General features: G+C 39.2%; 1 protein-coding gene across 3 annotated transcripts in view; it reads left to right on the top strand.

Annotated features, from left to right (window-relative positions):
- col4a6 (collagen, type IV, alpha 6) overlaps window positions 1-26,492 on the top strand; it is a 174,881-nt gene that overhangs the window by 105,040 nt on the left and 43,349 nt on the right. For all 3 annotated transcript variants that reach the window (XM_074623113.1, XM_074623114.1, XM_074623115.1), the window contains exons 5-13: window positions 11,632-11,766; window positions 14,545-14,589; window positions 15,200-15,319; window positions 15,448-15,510; window positions 16,874-16,909; window positions 17,007-17,069; window positions 18,157-18,192; window positions 18,319-18,360; window positions 23,646-23,735. In XM_074623113.1, the coding sequence (XP_074479214.1) occupies window positions 11,632-11,766; window positions 14,545-14,589; window positions 15,200-15,319; window positions 15,448-15,510; window positions 16,874-16,909; window positions 17,007-17,069; window positions 18,157-18,192; window positions 18,319-18,360; window positions 23,646-23,735 (630 nt within the window). The remainder of the gene's footprint in view (window positions 1-11,631; window positions 11,767-14,544; window positions 14,590-15,199; window positions 15,320-15,447; window positions 15,511-16,873; window positions 16,910-17,006; window positions 17,070-18,156; window positions 18,193-18,318; window positions 18,361-23,645; window positions 23,736-26,492) is intronic.

Raw genomic sequence — 26,492 nt, forward strand, 5'->3', positions numbered from 1 at the left:
AGAAATAAAATGCTTTAAAAATCAGGCTATTAATAATATATGATCAAACCCCTCAGGTAAAAACCTTCAGAATATAGACAGGAGTGAAACTGTAAAGTTTGGTGTATGTAAGTGCTGCTGAAGTGGAGATTTCTGGCTCAAAGTCTGAGAGAAAACTCATTTTGAGAAAAAAGCCCTTTAAAGATATGGATTGTAAAATTCCATGCATTTTGAAGCCACTACAGGTGAATAGTGTAAAAATGTTAACTACTAGATATCACCATGAAACTTCCCCAGTTGATTACTGACATTAAGACTATTATTTTTTTGTATTACAAGTTTTCCGAAATGTTATGTTTGAATATGCAAATGAGGCATTATTTAATGTTAGCTTTTGGAGAATTTAGGAGAAATCTACAGACCCAAATACACAAAGTTGTAAAATAAACACCCAAATGTCTACTCCATGCCTTAAAGGTGTAAACGAGCCAATAGTGCAAATTACGTCTGCTGTTTGTCGCCACCTCAGGCAAATTTTTCCAGCCCCGAGTACACCAATTAGTTACATTATTAGGACTGTGGAGTAAAAGTCCTGTGTATTATATTTACGGCTTTCCTAACAGCTCATCTTCAGCACCATTTCGTGGGAAATTGTGGTTCTTTGTTGGAGAAATTTTTTTTATGAGTCATATAATGTTTTGCATTCAAATAGCAAAAAGTCAAATTAAAAAACAACAAACCAAAAAGTCTCACGGCTGTCTTTCTACCCTTCCTCGTACTGTGGCTCACTTCCTGTCCCGACAGCTGAGAAAACACCACAGCTTTATGACATCATCACCGTGGGACAGCGGGGCCACGCTGACCGCTAATGGGGTTTTTATTGGAGGGGAAAGCACCTGGATGAAAAGAGAGAACAGGTTGTTTGTTTAACGGCGGCCATCACTACAAACAGATGAGTCAGAGGTGCAGAGGAGGGGCGGGAATCAGTCTGAAGACAGGACTGCTAGGATGATAGTTTGACAAGAAATGGGTTCGTGTTTGCATCTAAAGATTACTTTCATGATCTATCAATCTGCCGATTATATTCTTGATCTATCGGGTAAGAAGCACCAATTAATAGTGTTGGTTTCCAGGTTTTTAATCGGGTTCTCCTTATCTTTTATCAGACAAACGACACATAGAGGAATTTATTGTGCATTTACTGGAGCAACGTATCCTCGTATGACATCTTACAAAAAGTTATTCCTCATTTTGCACGCCTTTTCCTACGAATGTCCAGCAACACGTGTCCATTTCCAATCGTTACATGCATACAGCCTTTTTAAAATAAACTTCACAGGAAACAACTTGGTTAGGCTTAGTCAACAAAAACGACTAAGTTAAGTTTAGGAAAACATGGTAGTTTTGGCTAAAATAACTGCGGAAATGGCGTTACTTAAAGGTACTATATGTAACAATTTACATGTGTTAATCACTTTGTATTGCCAATGTGTAAACGCATTGTAACGTAACTTAAAAACTGAGACCTTCCTGGACTTTCTCGGTTGCCTATAACAGCCTGTGGACTGATTTCTATGTACAGTAAAGGACTCGGGACTGTTTTGCCGGGGAAAATTCAAAGAATATGACATTTATGCGCTCACCCGAGTGCTTCGCCTCTCTTCAGCTCCCCTACAGCGCCAACAGTGTGCAGCTAACGTAGCAATATACTGTCTTGAGTGCTTAAGCTAAGGTTAGCCCGTTTGCTGTAACTCAGCTACGTGGCATGGATCTGCCGTTACTTGCTTCGTCATATAAGCTAATAAAGTAATTTGCAAAAAACTGCAAGCTACTTAGTATCACGGAGCCAATGGTCCAAATAAAATATAGGAGCATTACGGAACATTATGTAAGGGATAATGCCCGACGAGGTGTCCACAGTCAGGAATTAATGGACAGTGTGGAGGGATGTCAGGATGCTGACTGCAGTTAACGCCCATTAACGGTCATTAATAACAACGACTTCCAGAAAGTTACATATAGTACCTTTAAGTACGGAAGTTACGTGACAAATAAGTCAACGTTGACTTCTGGTTTCACACGGGGTACGAACGCCGGTCTCCTGGGTGAAAGTCTGTTATTTTTTGACCCACCCAAAAAATAAAATCGCTCTTTATACTTCCTGGTTCACGATTACCTGGATTACATATGAATTGATTTCGTGGTATACACGAATTACAGTGCATTACTTTTCGAAGGTATAGCTACGAACGAGGTTGAGAACAGCTTGATTGTAGTTTGAGGGGTGATTTCAGCTATAAAGACGCGTACAGCAACATCATCGTGAGCACATGTTTAGAGTTTATACTGACGTAAAGGAAATGATACAAAGGAATTCCTCGTAAACCTTAAGTAGAACCAATGTCATAAAGTGCCCTATATCACATGTCCTTCCTTCCATCTGTCCTCATTAACACACAGTAACAAATACTTTTATAAAAGACTGCATGATTGACCGCGATGGCATTAAGTGCTCTTAACACGATTCGGATGTTTGGAGCCTTTTTATTTATTCAACATCTGGAGCATTCTGGGTATTTGAACAGGTTGAACTCTGGTGGAAGAGGTGCTTGAAGGGGTAAAGTTTCAGAGGTCTGGAAGTCCAGGAAAAGATAGAAAAACACAAGGTTTGATGGGTAGAAGCAGATAAATCTGAATCGGATAAACAAGAAGTACATCTAGCGTAACAAAATAAAACAATAACCCCCTTAAATGTGGATCAAATGCCCAAATTGAAGTGTTTCTCATCAGAAAAGGATTTTCCAAAAAGTCTCAGGCCACCAAACTCTGTCCAATAAACAAGCAATCATTGTGACTTGTATTTACAAGCCCAGATTAAACAAAACAAAATGCAGGTGTGATTGCATCCTTAGCGCCCAGCTGCTCCCTGTTTAATGTTGTTCCTATACTTTCCAAATATGCTGAGGAATTCCATCTTGCGTGCCTGTATGCTGAGATAGTGAGGATGTTTCTCTCTCTCTGGTTGCTTGATCATCAGTCATCCTGAGCAGGACAAACATGTCTGAGATAAACGAAGGTGTTTGGGTTCGCAGTCTGATCGCTGGAGGGGATAGGAGGGACAAACATCGCCCTCTTTCCCCTATCTGTGTGTAGATGAGTGTGGGAGCTGCTGACTTTTTAGTTAGTGTTTTCATCTTTTAACAGCATCAAAAGTCCTTTGAGCACATTTTTGTAGCCTTTCTGTCCAGGGGCTGTTTGAGTTTCTGCCGATTCACGTGGCTTGATCCGTAATTAGGTTATCAAACTGCCCCCGCTGATTAAACTTGCACCCAAAGACCCAGCCTCCTCTCCACGCCGCTCCCATCACCGTCCCCCAGTGAGCATGCGGTGTGACAGCTAAAATCTTCCCCCTCGCACACTCGCCGCTCAAAACAATGCGTCTCGATAAATCCTCAGAGAGCCCGAGGGTGTGTTGTTCATGTTTGCGTGCGCGTGAGTCGGTGGACGACGCACACACACAGGCCGGTTTTCACTCATACATGGCGGCTAGAATCTGTCTGTCCAAGCACTCTCCCCCGATCAGGAAGTGAGGTAGGCCCGACGGGAGCAGTAAGTCCAGAGAGCTTAGCGGCCCAGAATAGGCTCCATTGTGCCCTTTGTGCTGGAGGGGATTTGGGCCTACAAACTGACCAGTCTGCTGGAAGGTGATGAGGATAGAAGGTCTGGAAGAGCCGGGCGGAGACCCGCCGGGCTGGCATGACAACAGACGGCGATGCCAACTGGCAAGGGGTGTCTGTGGGGAGATGGTGTCGGGAGACGCTGGCAGGGGGACAGACTGATCTCTGATAAAAATGTGTCTGCATGTGTTTAAAAAGCAAAGTACTTTATTTGTATAATGGGTGCAAACCAGATGTGAACCATGTGGACTAAAGAAACTAAGTGGAACCAATACCATAGTTACCAAAATAACTCCCCTATAACCTGAACAAAGTCGGAGTTACACTTGGGTATTGTTTAAGAAATTGTGATATCAGTACCAATACCAGTACCTAGGGATGCACCGATACCACTTTTTTTCAGACAGAGTACAAGAACAAGTACTTACATTTGGGTACTCGCCGATACCGAGTACCGATACGAGTACCGATGCGTCTAACGCATGCGAGAGTCAGAGGGTGCAAGCAAAACCCCGTGGCGCAATGAAAGTGAGGGCCGGTGCACGCTGGCTGAGGTGGGATCCCGGCCCAGCAGGGTCGGGCGCACCACCGTGAAGTGGTATCGGTGCCATTGTATCGGAGCCGTTTTGCGAGTACGAGTATGAGTACATGAGCACAGTATCGGACCTGATACTGGTATCGGTATCGGTGCATCCCTACTTTCTAGATCTGGGTAGTTTCAATACTACTTGGTACTGGGTTGTTTCATTATGTCGATAGATTAAAGGTATCGAGTGCCGATACCACCCAGCCCTAGGGATACTAAATATTTAGGGTCTTTAAAGCTCCACATTTATATCTATTGTCAAACGACTGGGTGTAATGTGAACTTGCTCGTAGTGACGAACCACAGAAAATTATCACCCAACTCTTCCAGCGCATTGTTTTGGTTTTACTGCACGTCTAAGGCTGAAGATATACTTTATTTGTTACCACGCATTCGTTCAGACAACTGGCTTCATCCTTGTTCAGATACTTGTACTATATATGCGTGTTACTGGAGGATTCCACACCAGAGAACTCAGACCGTATAGCTAGAACTTCTGGATTTTAACGATGTAAACAATAAACGTGGCGACACTCAAGGATGTTACTATATCGTTAATTCTGAGATCACGGCAGAAAAAGTGAAAGCGACGCCCCCTAAATCAAGCATGTTGTGTCACATCACCATACTGCCCCTACACTGACGTGTTCATTTCAGGGGGTGGCCCTAATGCCACTTTACGCTATCTATGTGCGCGAAACTGCAAATTTTGCAACTAGCTAGCACAGAAAGTCAAACTTAAAGGAACAGTGTGCCAACTTTCAGGGGATCTATTAGCAGAAATGGAATATAATATCTATAGCTATGTTTTCATTAGTGTATAATCAATGAGCCCTTCTGGGGTTGGAAATTAGCACCAGCCACCAACCAAGTGCTGGTAAAATATGCAAGTGGCTACTAGATGAGCTTCACTCGCCACACCAGCCAAGCCACCAGGAAAGATGGCCTCTGAACGAGGTGAACGGCGTTACCACGGTTTTGCACTCGGCGGCTCACGTTACCGCAGTCTTGGAAAGGGGGGAGTGAGCGGAGGGGGTACTCAGTTGGTTGCAATCTGCAACCACACCGCTAGATGTGGTGTCCCTTTAAGGACCACATAATTCCTTCAGGAGTTGTAGAGACCAAATTAGAGCTAATTAGGTGTCCAGAAATACTACTCCAAATTAACACTAATGTGGTGTCAGCTTTAAACAACTTTGTAGGATGAAAATATTCATTCATTCATTCATTATCAGAGACAGACAACCATTCACACTCACATTCACACCTACGGGACATTTAGAGTCAACAATGAACCTGCATGTCTTTGGACTGTGGGAAGAAACCGGAGCTCCCGGAGAAAACCCATGCCAGATTCGAACATGCAACCCTCTTGCTGTGAGGCGACAGTGCTAACCACTGTGCACCACCATGCATGCAGGATGATAAGCACAGATTATGAAAAATAGAAGTAGGATTGCACATAACTATTTATGTAATGTTGGGTGTTTGCAAACTATTTTAATCTGAAAGTGCACCTTCACAAGGTGAGGTTGCAATAAAAAGCATTTCATTGTCATTATTTGACTCTGATTTCCTTTATGAATCAGCCCCGTTTTCCTCTACAGAGGTCACTGAGGTTTATTGACCTGTGTGGGGTGGTAGATCGCCACCTAGTGGGCATTTTCAGAGCAGCCTCATGCTCCAGCAAAATCTGATGTGATTTAGCAGTGCTCTCTCTCTCTCTTTTTGTCTTTATTGGTTTCCCCCCTTTTTTTTTTGCTCCCTTTCATCCATTCCCTTTTATCTCTCCTCTCCACTCTGTGATCTTCTTCCTCTGCACATGGCATTTTTTTAATTCCATGCCATGTTAGGGAATAAACAGAGATGGTTTGCAGAAACTCACCTCACTTCCTCCTCAAAGACACTCACTTCCAGCTGACCATGAAAGAGATTCCCTGAAGATTAGATTTGAGTAGCTGTTTCTTACTTTTACTAGCTTTGCACAAATGGTCCCTTTATATCCATGCACGCACGGTTAAGGACATGCAACACAAGCATTATTCACCTTAACTCACACTGCGCCTCTCACCTTTTACACCAGACAGACAGCCGAGTCTTTGAAAGTGACCCCCGTGACCTGAAAAATGGATGCTAGAAAGACTAGAAAGAGATGAGCCCAAACACAGATGGAGGAGCTGGTTGGCACTTTAAATGTGCTTGCAGCTGGCACGAATAATGACAGAGCGACAGACGACAAAGAAACAAGATGAAAGTTGCAAACTAAAGGGTGATGACGTTGATGAGAAAGAGCGACGGAGGATGAGAAAGAAGGAAGGCGAGGCGTGAGAGAAAGTGGCTCCCTGTGGGACCCCCGCATATTTTCCCCGGGTGAAACCAGGTGTGAGTGCGAGCCAGACAGCTCCGGCAGGCCGCCTTCACCTGGCGCAGCCCTTTCATTACTGCTACCTGCCGGCCCCCCCGAGGCCACGGAGCTGCAGCCTCACACATTGTGACCAAAGCTGATCCCTGATTACCCCTGATTAAAAGCCAAATGAAGCAAACACACAGGAGCTATGTCTCACTGACATCACTGCAGTCTTGTCCTTAGATGTAACCCTGTTTTTGGCAAAGAGTAACTTCGTATCATGTCGAGTTTATTTATGTAAATTATTACCCCCACTCCCTCAGCTCTCTCTCTCTGTCTCTCTCTCTCTGAAGGAAGAAGGAGGCGGGGTCATGCGTCATCAACGCGTCATCAGTCACACTGCGCATGTGTTATAGCCTGAGGTCGTAATGCTCAGGCTGATCGGAATCCTTAAAAAAAATCCAGTTAATCATCCGGATCACCACCAAAATCTAATGGATTGTTCATTGTGCCACACCTCACCCCTCCAAAAAATTTCATTTAAATCCGATGCGGACTTTTGGAGTAATCCTGCTAACGGACAAACCAACAAACAAACAAACCAACACTGGTGAAAACAAAACTTCCTTCCTAGGCCTTCGGCCTTGGCGGAGGTAATAATTGGGAAATATACTTATTCGCTTTCTTGCCCACAGTGAGATTAATACCGCTGACATGTTTGTCCATTTGAATCTGAAGCTACAGCCAACGGATGGTTAGCTCTGCTTAGCATAAAAAACTGGAAACGGCGGAAAACAGCTAGCCTGGCTTATCTAAAGGCCAATTCATACTTTTCGCGTCCGCGTGTCTGCAAGGGTCCCGAAATTTGCGACTGCATTGGACTGTGCATGCTCCAGTTCCGTTCCACACTCCAGTCCAGTTGGTGGCATATGCTCCTCTAGCTGGTTTGCCAAGAAGCAGAAGAAGAAGATAACATACCAAGGCCTGTTGAAGGAGGCTGGGTCATATCTTTTGCAGTACAACACATGCGCAGTAAAATGTGGTCTGCACTCGCCAAAATTGAGCCAATCGCAACGCACGACTGCAGTTTCAGTTCCACTGCGCATGTGCTATACCCCATAACTCAAGACCCTTGTCCGCCCGTGTACCAGCCTCCTTCCATAGGCCTTGATAACGAAGTGGATACTTGTTTGGAAGAGGGGCTGTGTGAGGTCGATTCACCGCTACCCACATTTCTATAATTTGTATTTAAAGGAATACAAAGACAGCCAAATGGAGTTGAACTCCTGGCAAACAACGTTATGGTGCATCACCATCACCAACTGGAACAGAGTGTGGATCGGGAAATGCGCATGCGTGGAACACTGGAACGCCACAAACCCTCAATTGTAGTATGAATGGAACCACGCTGAACGCGGAAAGCATGTCCCAGGGTTAAAGGGGACATATTATAAAAAAGTGAGATTTTCATGTTTTTTTATTATAAAGCAGGCTTAAGTCCTATATAAATACTGTAAAAGTATCGAAACGCTCAATCCACAGGGAAATACACACAGCCGGATTCAGAAACTCTGCATTTGAAACAAGCTGTCAGGATTTCTATCCATTTGTGATGTCACAAATATACAATATTTAGACACAGATTTAAACAAAAACATTCTAAATGTGTCCCAATTTATGCCTGGTTGCAGTGTATGTGAATGACATCAGCTGACAGGAAGTACACATGGACCCAAGCTGTTGCCTAGCAACGCAATTCTGTTGCAATTTCGTCGCAATTCCGTCGAAATGTGCTAAAATGGAGCGTTTCAGACAGAGGGTAAATACAGGCATATTCAGGCCGACATTATGAGGAAAATAAAGGGTTTTTTGAACATTACAGCATGTAAACATGTTCTAGTAGAAACACAAAATACAAGTATGAACCTGAAAATGAACATGATATGGGACCTTTAATGCAGTGCCAAGAGGCATTTTATTGTGTCCTTTTCTTACAAAACATGCTTTTTACTAGTTCTATCTAACTATACTTTTATTTGTAATTATTACCAGAGTAATTTAACTATAATTACTGACCTGGTTTACTGATTTCATGTTTCCTAAGTGTCCCTTGCTTCTCCATAGAGAATAAAAAGTAAAGTTTAGACAGTCACAAGAAGGTATTTATACTTTTTTGAGTCTTTATCTAAATAGTCCGGATACTGTAAACCCCACCACTCCCTGCAGATGCTAAAGATGGTTTATAACTGGTATTTGACCTTTACATGGTGTCCCCCCTCATGTTAGATTTGTTATTTCAGAGTTCTGTGTCTGCAGGCGGAGCAGTTATATATGAATAGGACCAGGTGTGGAGGAGAGAATTACCTTCCTTTTTTGTATCATGTGTGGAAGTAATAGAGGGGTGTGTGTTAACCTTTACCTGTGTTTAATGAAGGGTGTGTGCAACCTCCGTGCATGTGCATATACACTATGGACTGTATAGTCTACAGTGCTTGAATGTAATTATGCGTGCATATTCTTTACACTCCTGTAAGTTAAGGGCAAAGTTAAGGAGTCATGCAAGCATTTACATGCATCTGAGCTCTATAAATGTCTCATAAATGTTAGATGTACATCTGCAACGCTGGTTTACTTCCGCAGTTAATTGTGGGACGTCTTTATGAATGAATTTATGAGCATGCTAATGAAACAGGGAATATTGAATCGAACTGACTCTTATGAAAACAATAATGAACCAGATTTGAGTTCGTCTGAGACACTTTTTTGCTCTGAAAATCCTCTGACTTTCCTTTGACCTGATCCCAGACCTGTTATACTGCCTAAAGTATGAGCTCATGGCATGTTGTGAGTAGTCGAAGCTGGAGTATGAATGTGTCTTAAAGGTCCCATATTGTAAAAAGTGAGATTGTCATATGTGTTAAAGTATAAAGCAGGTTTAAGTGCTATATAAATACTGTGAAAGTATTGAAACGTTCAATATACGGAAAAATACGCACAGCCCGTATTCAGAAATTGTGCGTTTGAAACAAGCCTTCAGCATTTCGGCCTGCATATTTAGACAATTACACGGTTTTAAACGTAAACATTCTAAATGTGTCCCAGTTTATTTCCGGTTGCAGTGTATCTGAATGACATCAGCTGACAGGAAGTAAACATGGACCCAAACTGTTGCCTAGAAACGCAATTCCGTTGCAATTCTGTTGAAATGATTGTCCTTCAGACAGAGGATTAATACAGGTATATTCATGGCAGACAGTATGAGGAAAATAAGGTTGTTTTTTTAACATAACAGCGTGTAAACATGTTCTAGTACAAACACAAAGTACAAGTATGAACCTGACAATGATCATGATATGGGACCTTTAACGAACCCCGCCTGCCTCGCAAGAAATTTCTGTTCATTCATCCACCTGTTAATGTTGTTTCATTGTTTTTCTACTGCCGTCATGTGGTTGGGATTGGTAGTGCAGCCTGTCAACATAAAGGCTTTACAATCTACTTTTTTTTAAGTTTATCTTCTAAAATGTTGTCACAGGTTGAATTTGAAAACCTTTTCCCTTCTAATTTTCAAACCAAATATTAACCCACAGCAGCAGTTTTTTCAGACCACCATCTAAGACCACATGCCGCTGCATGCCCACATAAAGCACTTCACCATCCCTCTCAGATCTGGGATCACATGTTAAAGGTCCCATATTGTGCTTATTTTCAGGATCGTACTTGTATTTTGTATTTCTACTAGAACATGTTTACATGCTGTAATGTTAAAAAAAAAACTTTATTTTCCTCATACTGTCTGCATGAATATGCCGGTATTTACTTTCACAGTATTTATATAGGACTTAAGCCTGCTTTATAATAAAAAAAAACATGAAAATCTCACCTTTTAATAATATGGGATCTTTAACATCCCTCCATGAGTGAAGCGCTGTGTTTTTTCCGCTCTGACTTGTTCCCGTCTCATCATGGAAACAAATTCACAGTACAAAGACAAAACGGCTTCCCCGGCAATTACCTCCTCAGGTAGATGATGGTGTGTAATTGAAGACGTTGATGAAAAGAAATGGACACGCTGTGTTTACTTCAGATAAAAATGATAAAGGGACAAACAAGAGGTGTCATATGCAGGTCACATTATCACATCTTCACCACTGACAGACTTAAAAATCACTTATATAACACTTACATAAAAACATACTAATAACTTCATCAAGACACAATAAAAGCTACAAATTTAGGGATTAGATTACTCATAGATGAATATAATTTGTCTGTTTGGTATTATCATTATTAACTGTAGAAATAATATTGTTCAGGAATAATGAACATTTATGTTTCTGATAACTTTCCAAAGGCTTACTCAGCCCCCTCTATTTATCATCTATAAGCGATAAACATATAACACATTGTTTTTAACACATTAGAATGTTGTTATAAGGACATTTTTAAATGTTTAATAATGTATAGTATTTCCCAGAAGTATAATGTCTCCTATGAAGACATATTTGATATATAATTACAAACTGTTATATTATATCGTCATTAATTATCTTTTTATATACAGCAGTTTAACATCTGCTTATTATGGTGCGTTTATTAGATGTTTAGGGCTGCAACTAATGATTATTTTCATGGTCGATTAATCTGTCAATTATTTTCTCGATTAATCGATCAGTTGTTTGGTCTATAAAATGTCAGAAAATAGTGAAAAATCTGTGTTTCCCAAAGCCCAAGATGATGTCTTCAAACGTCTTGTTTTGTCCACAGCTCAAAGATATTCAGTTTACTGTCATAGAGGAGTAAAGAAACCAGAAAATATTCACATTTAAGAAGCTGGAAGCAGAGAATTTAGACTTTTTCTTTCTTTAAAAATCATCCAAACTGATTAATCATTTATCAAAATAGTTTGGGATTAATTTGATAGTTGACAACTAATTGATTAACCGACTAATCGGTTGGTAGGTTTACTTTTCATGCACTTTGCAGGTTGTCTGTTCTTCTTCATGGCTTGAAAAGTGACCGTGTCTTCTCTCTTCTCTCAGGGTCGTCCAGGATCTCTTGGTGAAGTGGGTCAGAGCGGACCGGAGGGGCCACGTGGGGGCCTGGGGGCCGCAGGGCCTAATGGAGAGAAGGGCCACCTTGGACTGAAAGGACCATCTGGCCCCAAAGGAGACAAGGTGAGTGTTATAGATTTTAAATTAATTATTTAACTACACTACCGGTGAATAGGTTAAAACATTTAACTCATAGATATCATCATGAAACTTCCCCAGTTGATCACTGACACTAAGACAATTACTTTTTGTATTACAAGTTTTCTGAAATGTTATGTTTAATTATGCAAATGAGGCATTATATAATTAAATAATATATACAGACATAGGCAAAATCGTTGGTACCCTTCCGTTAAAGAAAGAAAAACCAACAATGGTCACTGAAATAACTTGAAACTGACAAAAGTAATAATAAATAAAAATTCACTGAAAATTAACTAATGAAAATCAGATATTGTTTTTGAATTATGGTTCAGCAGAATCATTTAAAAAAACAAACTAATGAAACTGGCCTAGACAAAAATGATGGTACCCTTAACTTAATATTTTGTTGCACAACCTTTTGAGGACCCATGACCTGCAACTGAGACCAAGCTTTCTGACACTGGGCAGCACATTTCGCTCCAGAATGCCTTGATAGTCTTGAGATTTCATTGCACCCTGCACAGATTCAAGACACCCTGTGCCAGATGCAACAAAGCAGCCCCATAACATAACCGAGCCTCCTCCATGTTTCACATTAGGTACAGTGTTCTTTTCTTTGGATGCTTCATTTTTGCGTCTGTGAACATAGAGCTGATGTGACTTGCCAAAAAGCTCCAGTTTTGTCTCATCTGTCCAAAGGACATTCTCCCAGAAGCTTTGTGGCTTGTCAATATGCATTTTGGAAAATTCCAGTCTCGCTTTTTTTATGATTTGGTGTCCTCCTCGGTTGTCTTCCATTAAGTCCACTTTGGCTCAAACAGTGACGGATGGTGCGATCTGACACTGATGTACCTTGACCTTGGAGTTCACCTCTAATCTCTTTGGAAGTTGTTCTGGGCTCTTTGGTTACCATTCGTGTTATCCGTCTCTTCAATATGTCATCAATTTTCCTCTTGCGGCCACGTCCAGGGAGGTTGGCTACAGTCCCATGGACCTTAAACTTCTGAATAATATGTGCAGCTGTAGTCACAGGAACATCAAGCTGCTTGGAGATGGTCTTATAGCCTTTACCTTTAACATGAAGGTCTATAATGTTCTTTCTGATCTCCTGAGACAACTCTCTCCTTAGCTTTCTGTGGTCCATGTTCAGTGTGGTACACACCATGATACCAAACAGCACAGTGACTACTTTTCACCCTTTAAATAGGCAGACTGACTGATTACAAGTTTGAAGATACCTGTGATGCTATTTACAGGACACACCTTAGTTTAATATGTCCCTATGGTCACATTATTTTACATCTTTTCTAGGGGTACCATCATTTTTGTCCTGGCCAGTTTCATTAGTTTGTTTTTTAAAATGATTCTGTTGAACCACAATTCAAAAACAATGTCTGATTTTCATTAGTTCATTTTCAGTAAATTTTTATTTATTATTACTTTTGTCAGTTTCAAGTTATTTCAGTGACCATTGTGGGTTTTTCTCTCTTTAACGGAAGGGTACCAACAACTTTGCCTACGTCTGTATATTATAATTAAATTATGTGCTAATTTTCATACATTTCCAGAAAAGAAAAAGTGAACAATGGATAAAGCCAGGTTCAAAATTCTCGTTGACATATTAGAGTCAAATTTTGGATATCTATTTGTATCACACAAATCTGAAAATACTGTCAACTGTCATTTTCACCATGTTTTTAAGGATGAAATGTTGTATAAATCAGCCTATGAATGATATATGAACAAACTACTCTGTAGAGTTTGGTGTATGTAAGTGCTACTGAAGTGGAGATTTCTGGCTCAAAATTTGAGAAAAAAACTTATGTTTAGAAAACGGCCTTTAAAGATATGAATTGTAAAATTTCAGCCATTTTGAAGACACTTCAAGTGAATAGGGTAAAAATGTTAACTAATAGATATCATCATGAAACTTCCCTAGTTTATTACTGACATTAAGACAATTATTTTTTGTATTACAAGTTTTCTGAAACATCATGTTTAAATATGCAAATGGAGCATTATATAATTAAATATGTGCTAATTTGTATACATTTACAGAACAGAAATCTGAACATTGGATAAAGCCAGGTTCAAATGTTGTTCCATTTTGTTGAAATGTTAGAGTTAAAGGTTTTTACAGAGGAGATTTGGGATATCTCTTTGTATCACTCCATAAATTAGAAAATATTGTTAACAGCCATAAAAGATTTTTTAGGTTTTTAGGTATTTTTAAGTTTTTAGGACTAAAATGTTGTATAAATCAGGCTCTGAATGATATATGAACAAACCCCTTTGTAAAAACCTTCGGAAAATATAGATAGGAATGACACTGAAAGTTAACTCATTTTGAGAAAACAGCCTTTAAAGATGATGGATTGTAAAATTTCATACACTTTGAAGACACTAAAGGTGAATAGGGTAACAAATGTGAACTAATAGATATTACCATGAAGCTTCCCCAGTTGATTACTGACGTTAAGACAGTTATTTTTTGTATTACAAGTTTTCTGAAATGTTATGTTTAAATATGCAAATGAGGCATTATCTAATGCTAACTAATCTACAGATGCAAATAGAGAAAGTAGTAAAATAAACACCTAAATGTGTATTTTGGATGTTTCGCCTTAAGCTAAATGTATAACCGTTCATCCAAACAACATCAGTCCCAACTGTCTGAAGCAGTATCATGTTTTCACCACCAGGTGTTGCTGTTTAAACTGATTATAAATTAATAAAATGGATGCTTTACTCATACAGGGACCTATGGGAGTGCCCGGGTTCCAAGGAACTGATGGAGTACCTGTAAGTAACACAAACACAAATATGCACTCATGCACTTAGACATATCCTTGATCATCCTGTAGTTATTTTCCTAGTTTTTATATTTCCATAAAGCTAACATTCCTATCTGAAGCAGCCGAAAGTCACAAACAATCAACGGGCAGGTATAATTAAAAAATGTACTATTATCTGTATACACGCATAAACAAATGCAGAACAATAGTATCATGTGAAGAATAATTTGGTAGTTTTGTGTGGCATTGATACGTGACTACACGTCTTATTCCAATTTTATTTCCATTTATAAAACATTGCGTTATGTTGTTACGTTACGTTGTTACGTTACGTTATGTTGTTCCGTTATGTTGTTACGTTATGTTGTTACGTTAGAACAGTTAAATTAGAAAGTTAGATATGTAAAATCCTAGATCTATATAAAGAAATGAGACAATGTTTTTGGTTTCAAGTTTATTTGAGGTTTATCACATTGAATAAATCAAATTGGAATTTAAACTCAATTCATTTTCATCTTTAGTTGTTTTGTATCTTAAGACAACAAAAGTTGACATTATAATAAAATAATAATGGCGTCATCAGTGCTTGTTGCTGAAGAGTATCCGTCTCTCTGTAGGGTCACCCTGGTCAGGACGGTGGCCGAGGACCATCAGGACTGGACGGATGCAACGGGACCAGAGGAGAACCAGGAGAGCCCGGCTACGGGATAGGAGGACCTGGGTTACCTGGATTTGCTGTGAGGACAAACTTCAGTTCCTCTTTTATTAGTCTATGTATTCGTGGATATGTTTGAATGCCATTATTTAGAGAGTATAAAGTTGTGATAGATAGATTAACGGTGATGGTGTTCTTTTCCTCCAACAGGGGCCTTTTGGGCCAAAGGGTCAGAAAGGAGAGCCTCGATACATATCAGATAACGGCATCACGGTAAGGTCTCACACTTTCCTCTTCTTCTTCTTCTTCTTCTTCTTCTCTTTTTCTGCACCCTAAACAACTCTAGATCATCCATGTTGTGTTTAAAGTTTGTTTGAGTAGGAGGCTTTTCACTGCTAGTGTTATTAAAGGGACAGTTTGTAGGATTTCATCAAGTGGTGTGGTTGCAGATTGCAACCAACTGAGTACCCCTCCGCTCACTCCTCCCTTTACAAGACTGCGGTTACGTGAGCCGCCGAGTACAAAACCGTGGTAACGCCGTTTACCTCGCTCAGAAGCCATCCATACCATAATAACACTACTTTAGGAGCAACGGAAGTCAGACGGCGGCTGGCGGTACCACGGTTTAACACTCTGCGCCTCACGTTACCGCAGTTTCATAAGTGGGGGAACTACAGTGGCATTCAGGTAACGTAAAAACATGAAAGTCTCTCTCTGGATCCAGAGTTTGGTTTGTCTGTTCTGGGCTACTGTAGAAACATGGTGGTCGACTCTGTGAAGAGGACCCGCTCCCTATGTAGATATAAACGTCTCATTCTAGGCTAACGAAAACGTAACGATTCTTAGTTTCAGTTGATTATACACTAATGAAAACATAGTTATGAATATTATATTTCATTTCTGCCAATAGATCCCCCAAAATGTTACACACTGTTCCTTTAAAGCGTTCAATGTCTTGAATTAGAGTAGTTTTAGCTCGTTTTCTGGCCATACTGGGTTCTTTCTTTTGTCCTTTGCAGATACAAAGTGTGGCTTTGATCTTCAGTCTCTTTTCTTGGCTTTTTATACATCTGATGTTTGTTTTTGTCATTTTTATCAAGGAAGTTGTATTTTCAGTTTGTTTGTTTGTTAATTTTTAGGAATTCTCAAAATCTTTATTTAATCAAATTTGGTGGACTAGTTTTTGGTGTGGATTTAGTCCCAAGATTCAAGAATTTCCAGACCCTAACACACTTTGAATAATCTGCATCACACGTTGTACATGAACTATTCAGATGAGCCAAAATAAGTGTTCAAAATTTTATTATTTTTCTCATAACCACTTGTGCAACTGCAACCGAATTTGCACAAATCAGCACTGAGCCAGCCTGCAGAATTGGATTTTGCCACTAGGTGGTGCTGCAGTACTACAATAAAATTGAATGGCAATAACATAGAGGTCGAGAGCTTTTGTCTCATCTGTGTACAAATATTCCAAAACAAGATTTATTTTTCCTCATCAACCAGTATGATTGTATGTATTTTTATCCAAATCCAAAAAGTATTTAAAATGTAATCAAGTTTTCTTTTATTAAAAAAAGAAATTAAGAGGTTTGTGCTCATTAATTATGTTTTTCTCTTTTTTCTCCTTGTTTAGAGTTTACCAGGTTTACAAGGAACAGACGGTCAACCTGTAAGATTCGTACTTTTTCTGCTCATTGTGCAACAATCAGTAATCTATAACTGTTGTACTTTAAATTAAGTGTTCTGACCTGTTTTTTACTCTGCAGGGTTTCAGAGGTCCTGATGGTCCGTCGGGTTTTCCTGGTCCAAGGGGGCCTGAGGGATTCTCTGTATGTAGACTAGTTTATCTATTTCTCTTCCTCAGACTGCTCCCTGCCTCTTAACATCATTATTTATGTTTATATATATATATATACTATATTTATGTTTAATACGTTTAATTTCCTCTTTTTGTTGCACTTCTAACGATAGTTTGTAGCAACTGACGTAAAAACTGCAGGATTTCGTCATAACCTGCCTGAAATATTTTAGAGTTAAAATGCCACAAAACCAGTTTAAAGGTCCCATATTATAAAAAATTGTAATAATAGATTTTCATGTTGTTTTTTTTTTATTCTAAAACAGGAATCAGTCCTATTCACAGCCCGTATTCAGAAACTCTTCATTTGAAACAAGCCGTTAGGAATTCTGGCCATTTTTGATGTCACAAATATACAATATTTAGACCCTTTACACAGTTTTAAACATAAACAATCTAAATGTGTCCCAGTTTATTCCTGGTTGCGGTGTATGTGAATGTCACCAGCTGACAGGAAGTACACAATGACCCAAGCTGTTGCCTAGCAACGCAATTCTGTTGCAATTTCATCGCAATTCTGTCCAAATGCGCTAAAACAGAGCCTTTCAGACGGAGGGTAAATACAGGTATATTCAGGCCGACAATATGAGGAAAATAAAGTTTTTTTTTAACATTACAGCATGTAAACATGTTCTAGTAGAAACACAAAATACAAGTATGATCCTGAAAATGAGCATAATATGGGACCTTTAATATACCAAGAAATTCTTAATTATTACATGAACTAGTGCTAATCAATTCATTATGGTTTCAGATGATATCATAATAAGTATTTTAACTTAATTTTATCTTACATAGAAATAGTAATAAATTAAGTCATTTCTATTAGATTATCAAGTAATACATTATTAGTTACACATCTTTTGAAGTTATTATACAGTAAATGGGTATAATAATTTGGATGATTTATTACATTTTAACCAAAATTCATCTTTCTATCCATATAAGATTATCTTCTTTCATTTTGTTATGTTTTATTTTTTTATTGTTTTATTTTATGGTATTTATGAATAATATTTCTGATTTTGTTGCTGACTTTATCTGTGGTTTGTCTTCAGGGCCCGCCTGGTCCTCCCGGTCCCCCAGGGCCAATGGTAAGTCAAATAATAGTACAGTGTATTTATTCTATTCTATCATAAGTCAGTACACAGTGGCTTTAATCATTTATATGTTAACATTCTTGTTCATAGTAAGTTTTGTTAACCCTTTGTTGTTTTTAGGGGAGCCGTAGTGACGGATATGAAGGAGAGAAAGGAGATAAGGTATGCTTCGTTAACTGAACAGCACATACACGTAGACTCATGTGTCTGAAGAGATTCATTCACAAAATGTTCTCGTCTCTTGTGTAGTTTGAGGTTTTTCCATCGCTTACACAATAAACAGGAGAATAAATCCTCGTTTAGCTCCACAGACTTCATGATGAGAAGTGGCACGATGACATGCAGATGCAGTGAACTATGAAACAAACTGTTTGTGGGTCAAATGAGCTGTGAGTGAGATTGAGGATACTTTATCTCCATGATGTCATCTCAGGTGCTAGTTTCAGATGGATTCAAATACCAGAGCAGAAGTGTAAAATCCACAACTTATTCAAAATAAACCTTAAAGGAAGAGTCCACATAAAATTGCATTGTACGTTCCTGTTTAGCTAGTAAGCAGGCAAGCTACTTTTGCCTTCTTGCAGCCTTTGTGCTAAGCTACATTTGGCTAACATGCTGCAGACGTATCACTCTACTGCACAAGGATGTTCCAGTATATCTTTAAGAGCATGCCTCATCAGTTTTAAATAAACTGTCTTGGTTGGTTTAAAACATTGATCAGCTTCAGCCTCATAGGTTCTTCAAAAGGGCGGAAATAATAAAACCAGATTGATTACAACTGACACTCTATATAGACGGTTAACCTGACATGTGAGGTTGAAACCAGTCGGCCTTTTAAACCATTATGCCTGACTAAATAAAGAGTTCCGTTGTTACTATGTTACTTGTTTGCTATATTACGTTGTTACGTTGTTACGTTATTACATTACGTTGTTAAGTTGCGTTGTTACGTTACGTTGTTACGTCACGTTGTTACGCTACGATGTTACGCTACGATGTTACGCTACGATGTTACGTTGTAACGTTGTAAATAAAGGCTTGCTCAGCCTAAGAGATGTTTCTTTTCTATGAACAAACGTTGAAGAGACTCTTTGCATTTAAATTAAATGAGCTTTTAGAGTAAAATGTTGTGGTTTCTACACTTCCTCTCACTTTATTCCCATAAACATCAGCTTTAGACATTGAAACAGCAGGCTTAGAGTGCTCTAGCTGGGTCCTAGGGGTGTGTGTGAGTGCGAGTGTGTGAGTGAGTGTGTTTGTATAATGAATTGGTTGGACATGATACTGTGCATGTTAAAATCTGACTGGTGGTGGTTTGGTGACTTGCACTTCTTCCGTCCAACACACATTAATTCACCCTCCATCTATCCTTCCCTCCTTTAACCCCGCCCATCCCTGCATCCCTCCATCCATCCTCCTCCTCCTCCTCCTCCTCCTCTCTCCATCCCTAGATTGACTACTGAACTGTTTGTTGCATCCGTTTCCTGTATGATAAAAAGATCACATGAACCTCTACTTGATTCAGTCTGGTTTGTTCTTTCGAATGATCTGTGCTGCCACTGAGACAAACTCACTGAGAACATTTTATATCTGATCTGAAATCATTTTGAATCATAACTAAAACACCAAACAATCTACTTCTACTATAGTTTGTGAGTTAACCAGTGGCATTACACACTTGTTTCCCTCACTGTTGAATGACAGTTCAGAGATATTACATGATGAAGTTTTTCTCCCAAATTGGAAAAAATCTTTAAAAAAATCGTATATCAGGCATTTGGTGGCATTAAATATTAAAATCCTTAAATAAAAACAAATGACACAAATAAAACTTCAACATTGAAATGTCTGAGCTGTCACTCTGGAGGACGATCTGTGGACTGGAACTGGGTGCTGGAATCACTTGCTCCTACTTCCCATGTTGCACTTTATCCCCCTTTTTAATCACGTTTGGGTATCTGGTGGTGAACTCTGGGATTTGTAGTTCGTTTGCCTGCTCTTTGACTCCTCATCCTCCCATCCACCCACCCATCTCATTTTGAACAATCATACAGAGTACTAACACGTCCTCACACACTGCATGCATGTTATGCTCAACCGAACACACTCAGAAGGATTCAGGTTTGAACTGAATGTGGAAACAGCTGGATTTACTGTTGAGCCTGTTGAGATACGTTTTGGTAGGATGAAGTTCAAATTGTCCTGTGTGGCATTTACTGTATGTTATGAACTTCTTAAAATTAATCAACAAGAAACTCAAGATAAAGTATCCCTGAGCTCTCTCTTTTCTTCTGTTCTCTCTTTGTCTTTAATTCTCTGTTCCTCACTATCTATCTAAACTTGGAAAAAAAAGTTTGGAAATTTGTGTTTGGTGGATTATTTTTCTGTTGTTACAATGCTAATTGGCATTGTATTTTCCATCGTTGGAAAGCCTGTTTATTTACCTTCACAATGATTGAAATTTGCCAAAATGCTCTGCCAATGGTAAACAGTGTGTTCTCCTGTTGGTACTGACTCTTGTTTTGAGTTGTTTGGTGGATTGGATGAATGAACTCTCTATCAGTAACAAGGAACAAACAATTGGCTATTTTACACTTTATTCATTTAATATATACGCTGGCTGACCTGCAATGAATCCTGGTTGAGGAATGGAACGCCATCCCAAAGCAACGTGTGACCAGGTTGGTGACCAGCATGAGGAGGAGGTGCCAGGCTGTTGTGGCTGCGTATGGATCTTCCACCGCTACTGAGGCTCCTGACGGTGTATTAAATGAATAAAGTGTAAAATAGCCAATATGTCTTGTTTGTTCCTTGTTACTGATAGAGAGTTCAATCATCCAATCCACCAACCAACTCAAAACAAGAGTCAGTACCAACAGGAGAATACACTGTTTACCATTGGCAGAGCATTTGGCAAATTTTTCTTGGGCGCTACCCACATAATCAGCTGTGCTGCTCATCCCACAAATGCATGATCCTTACAAGTTGGACATCATTGTGAAGGTAAATAAACAGGCTTTCCAAACCTTTTTTCCCGAGTTGTATCTATCTATCTATCTATCTATCTATCTATCTATCTATCTATCTATCTATCTATCTATCTATCTATCTATCTATCTATCTCTGTACACTATCTGGCCCAAAGTATGTGGACAGATGTGGTTTTTGTGCACTTTTTGTGTTATTTGTTGCCTAAAAATAAGGAAACAGACATGAAAATAATATATAAGAAAAGTAAAAATACATTTAAAAAAAAAAACAAGAAAGAAGTATCAAAATCAATGTAGCTAACACATTCTCACTCCCAACTCGTCAAATACCACCACTTGGTCAGTGGCCCTATGCTTCAAACTATGACGCTCTAGGTACAAGAGTACTTGGTTAGATTTAGAAAACATAAGTACTTGGTTAGATTTAGGCAGCAAAAGTACTTGGTTAGGTTTAGTCAACAAAAGTATTTGGTTAGACTTAGGCAAAAAAAGTACTTGGTTAGGTTTAGACAACAAAAGTACTTGGTTAGATTTAGGCAAAAAAAGTACTTGGTTAGATTTAGTCAAAAAAGTACTTGGTTAGGTTTAGTCAACAAAAGTACTTGGTTAGGTTTAGTCAGCAAAAGTACTTGGTTAGGTATAGTTAGCAAAAGTACTTGGTTAGGTTTAGTCAGCAAAAGTACTTGGTTAGGTATAGTCAGCAAAAGTACTTGGTTAGGTTTAGTCAACAAAAGTACTTGGTTAGGTATAGTCAGCAAAAGTACTTGGTTAGGTTTAGTCAGCAAAAGTACTTGGTTAGGTATAGTCAGCAAAAGTACTTGGTTAGGTTTAGTCAACAAAAGTACTTGGTTAGGTATAGTCAGCAAAAGTACTTGGTTAGTTTTAGGCAACAAAAGTACTTGGTTAGATTTAGAAAACATAAGTACTTGGTTAGATTTAGGAGAAAAAAAAGTACTTGATTAGTTTTAGTCAACAAAAGTTCTTGTTTAGGTAAAGGCAACAAAAGGACTTGGTTAGTTTTAGGCAACAAAAGTACTTGTTTAGGTTAAGTCAACAAAAATACTTGGTTAGGTATAGTCAGCAAAAGTACTTGGTTAGGTTTAGGCAACAGAAGTATTTGGTTAGTTTTAGGCAACAAAAGTACTTGGTTAGGTTTAGGCAACAAACGTATTTGGTTAGTTTTAGGCAACAAAAGTGTTTGGTTAGATTTAGGCAACAAAAGTACCTGGTTAGATTTAGAAAACATAAGTACTTGGTTAGATTTAGACAGAAAAAGTACTGGTAAGGTTTAGGCAAAAAACTGTATTTGGTTAGTTTTAGGCAACAAAAGTACTTGGTTAGATTTAGAAAACATAAGTACTTGGTTAGATTTAGGAGAAAAAAAAGTACTTGATTAGTTTTAGTCAACAAAAGTTCTTGTTTAGGTAAAGGCAACAAAAGGACTTGGTTAGTTTTAGGCAACAAAAGTACTTGTTTAGGTTAAGTCAACAAAAATACTTGGTTAGGTATAGTCAGCAAAAGTACTTGGTTAGTTTTAGGCAACAAAAGTGTTTGGTTAGATTTAGGCAACAAAAGTACCTGGTTAGATTTAGAAAACATAAGTACTTGGTTAGATTTAGGAGGAAAAAAAAGTACTTGATTAGTTTTAGTCAACAAAAGTACTTGTTTAGGTAAAGGCAACAAAAGTACTTGGTTAGTTTTAGGCAACAAAAGTACTTGGTTAGATTTAGAAAACATAAGCACTTGGTTAGATTTAGACATAAAAAGTACTGGTTAGATTTAGGCAAAAAAAAGTATTTGGTTAGGTTTAGGCAAAAAAAGTACTTGGTTAGGTTTAGGCAAAAAACTGTATTTGGTTGGATTTAGAAAACCTAAGTACTTGGTTAGATTTAGGAGAAAAAAAAGTACTTGATTAGTTTTAGTCAACAAAAGTACTTGTTTAGGTAAAGGCAACAAAATACTTGGTTAGTTTTAGGCAACAAAAGTACTTGTTTAGGTTAAGGCAACAAAAGTACTTGGTTAGATTTAGACAGCAAAAGTACTTTGTTAGATTTAGAAAACATACATGTAAGTACTTGGTTAGATTTAGGAGGAAAAAAAGTACTTGGTTAGGTGTAGTCAGCAAAAGTACTTGGTTAGGTTTAGGCAACAAAAGTACTTGGTTAGGTTTAGGCAACACACGTATACATAGTACAAGTGTAATGTTGGGATGTCCACATACTTTTGACCAGGTAGTCTAAATATTTATCTTTCTATCTCCTCTTTAATGGTTTTTCTTTTGACCTCCTTACATGTTTTCTTCATTTCTTGCCATTTCTGCCCTTTCCTCCTCCTCTATTTTTTCTTTTCTCTCCTCCCATCACGACCTCCTTCCTCTTCCTGTTTCTCCTCCACCTCCACCCACCCCCCGCCCCTCCTGATTGGCTAACAGTGTGTTGTGTGTATTTCGGACTCCAGGGCGACGTGGGTCTTCCCGGACCCAGTGGTACTCCCGGCGATGGGTCGCTAAGAAGCGAACAAACTCTCACTATCTACAAAGGAGATAAGGTAACACAGCAAGGGAAGGCTAGGAGCAGAGGATACACACACACACACAAACACACACACACACACATACGTGGATGTGGTGGGGTTTCATTATAAAGAAGAAGGTGAATTACAAATCAGGCAGCAGGCTGTTTGCTGTTAGAAACTGAAGGGTCAGTAAAAGAGGAAGAGGAGCAGTGATTGCAGCAACCTTAGAGCCATGGAGGAGTGGAAGGAGGAGGAGAGGAGGTGGAGGAGAGGTTGGTCCAACAGTCAGCTGAGCTGCTCTGGAGGCAGAAACAATCTCAACTTTTAAGTTAAAAATTGTATTTTAAATTGCTCCAAAGGCTCCCAAAGATACTGAATGTGTGATAAAAAATCATATATTACTATAAATCTAGAATTATGTTTTTGATGTAAGAGTGCAGTCACAATAAATTGGATTTAAGATGCTAATATGATGCAGCTGTATGTGGGGTTGCAAAATAATGTGGAAAAATGTGTCGAAGAGATAGTTTGGGTGTTTTGAAGTGGGGTTGTATGAGATGTTTCTGATGTGGAACTGAAGCTGTTTTCTATGCTCTCACCACAGCCACCAGACTCCTTTGAAAAAAACAGTAATTTTACCTCACAGAGCACAGGAGTTGCTGGTCTACCGCTGCCTTGATCGATTAGTTTGTTTATGTTATGTGTGACTTTGGTGTTTTAAAGGGTTAGTTTGGATTCACCAAAGTCACACAATAACACAAACAAACTAATCGGTCGAGGCAGCGGTAGACCAGCGACTCCCGTGTTCTGCAAGGTAAAATTACTGTTTTTTCAATGGAGTCTGGTGGCTTTGGTGAGAGCATAGATGGATTCAGTTCCCCGTCAGACAGCCCTTTCTGACGGGGAACTGAAACTGAAATCAGTATCAGTTGAAGTGTACGATATATTGCGAATATTTTTGCTGGTTTACCTCGCGTCAATGGAGTCTGGTTGTTTTGCAGAGAGAATAGATGGATACAACAGCTTCAGTTCCCCGTCAGAAAGGGCTGTCTGACAGTAAGGTAAAGCGGTGAAAATATTCTTAATATAGCGTACACTTAAACTGATATTGATTTTTTTAGGTGTCTAAAATACTTTATTGCTGCTGCCCCCGTCCACAGCAGTACATTACTTTACGTCCTTGCGGTAACTCCTGTCTGTTTCTCTAAACTGGGGGCGTGCCAACCGTCATCTACTGTAGGTAATACACCGACTATGGAGAAGTACCGCATACAACCCCACGTAAAAACACCTGAACTATCCCTTTAAGATTTAATGTGGTTTTACCTTCCTTTTACTCAACATTAGACTGGCGCCAATTCAAATAGGAAGCTTAGAGGAAGCTACTATCTGTTAGGAAGTTAGCATTGCTGCCTTTTCAAGTTCAAACGATTGAGCTTCAAGGTCCATGCTTGACCTTTCAAAATAACAGTTTGACAATGCAAAGTCAACTAACTTGGTGTTCCTGTAGCTTTCAACCACATCTCATGACCTTCCTCAGCAGATGGAATTGATCAGCTGCCGCAAGATGTGGTTGAAGGTTTCAGAAACACCAAGTCATTTGATTTAAAAAAAAAAATCAAACCAGCAGATAGTTAGTTAGCTCTCTGATCTAACAAAATAATGACTTTCATATATCATAAATACCAAAACTATAGACCTGTGGCTCCTTCCATTGAGGTGTAACTCAAGCAATCAGATCCTTTCTGCCACTAGAGACTCTTAAATTTGAATAAAGGTTTAACTAAACTTCATACTAAGACCAGCCTCTCATCATCACCCCCACATGTCCTCACTCCTCCACTCACTCTGTGCTCGACAGCCCCTTCAGTGGCTTCCTCCACAGAGCCTGTCCTCCAGTCAACGGTCCCCCGTCTCCCCCCCCCCGTCTTCCCCTCCCCGTCTTCCCCAAATGCCCCTAAAACTCTGCCGCCGTTTCCCTCGCCGCCCTGCCGATCAGTGTAAACAGCTCTCTCTTCCCCTTGGTTACGGCATCCAGGGCGACGTGGGCTTGCCCGGTGACCCCGGCCAGCCAATGATCAATGGTGTTGTGGAGTTTGTGGGTTTTCCTAAAGGAGACAAAGGAATGCAGGTTTGTTGGAAAAAAGCAACTCTCTTCATAGTCGACAAATACAGCCATGTGTCCTTCAACATCCTACCTAATATTTACAAGTTTCTCTTAGTAATTAAGTCAGAAAAATACTAGATACGTTTGTAGAACAACGTGTATGGTTTTCTAAGTTTTTGCCCAGTAACTCCCAATCTTTCTTACCTCCCGAGCAGCTGTTAGTTTTATCTCATTTCTTCTACAGTCTGACAATTAACTTGCAGAAGATAATCCATCACATTAAACATTTCACCACCTTTAGCTTTTTATTTTTAGGTAAATATTACTTTTTGTCATTGTCACGTATGGAGTTGTTAGCAGACTCTGTCTTTGTTGTTGCATTTAAGGACACTCCAACATCTAACATTTAAAGGTCCCATATTATAAAAAAGTGAGATTTTCATGTTTTTTAAGCAGGCTTAAGTCCTATATAAATACTGTGAAAGTATCGAAACGCTCAATCCACAGAGAAATACACACAGCCCGTATTCAGAAACTCTGCATTTGAAACAAGCTGTCAGGATTTCTGTCCATTTGTGATGTCACAAATATACAATATTTAGACCCATTACACAGATTTAAACGTAAACATTCTAATTGTGTCCCAGTTTATTCCTGGTTGCAGTGTATGCAAATGTCACCAG

This window comes from Sebastes fasciatus, chromosome 22 (genome assembly GCF_043250625.1).
Source record: "Sebastes fasciatus isolate fSebFas1 chromosome 22, fSebFas1.pri, whole genome shotgun sequence".
Lineage (NCBI taxonomy): Eukaryota > Metazoa > Chordata > Actinopteri > Perciformes > Sebastidae > Sebastes > Sebastes fasciatus.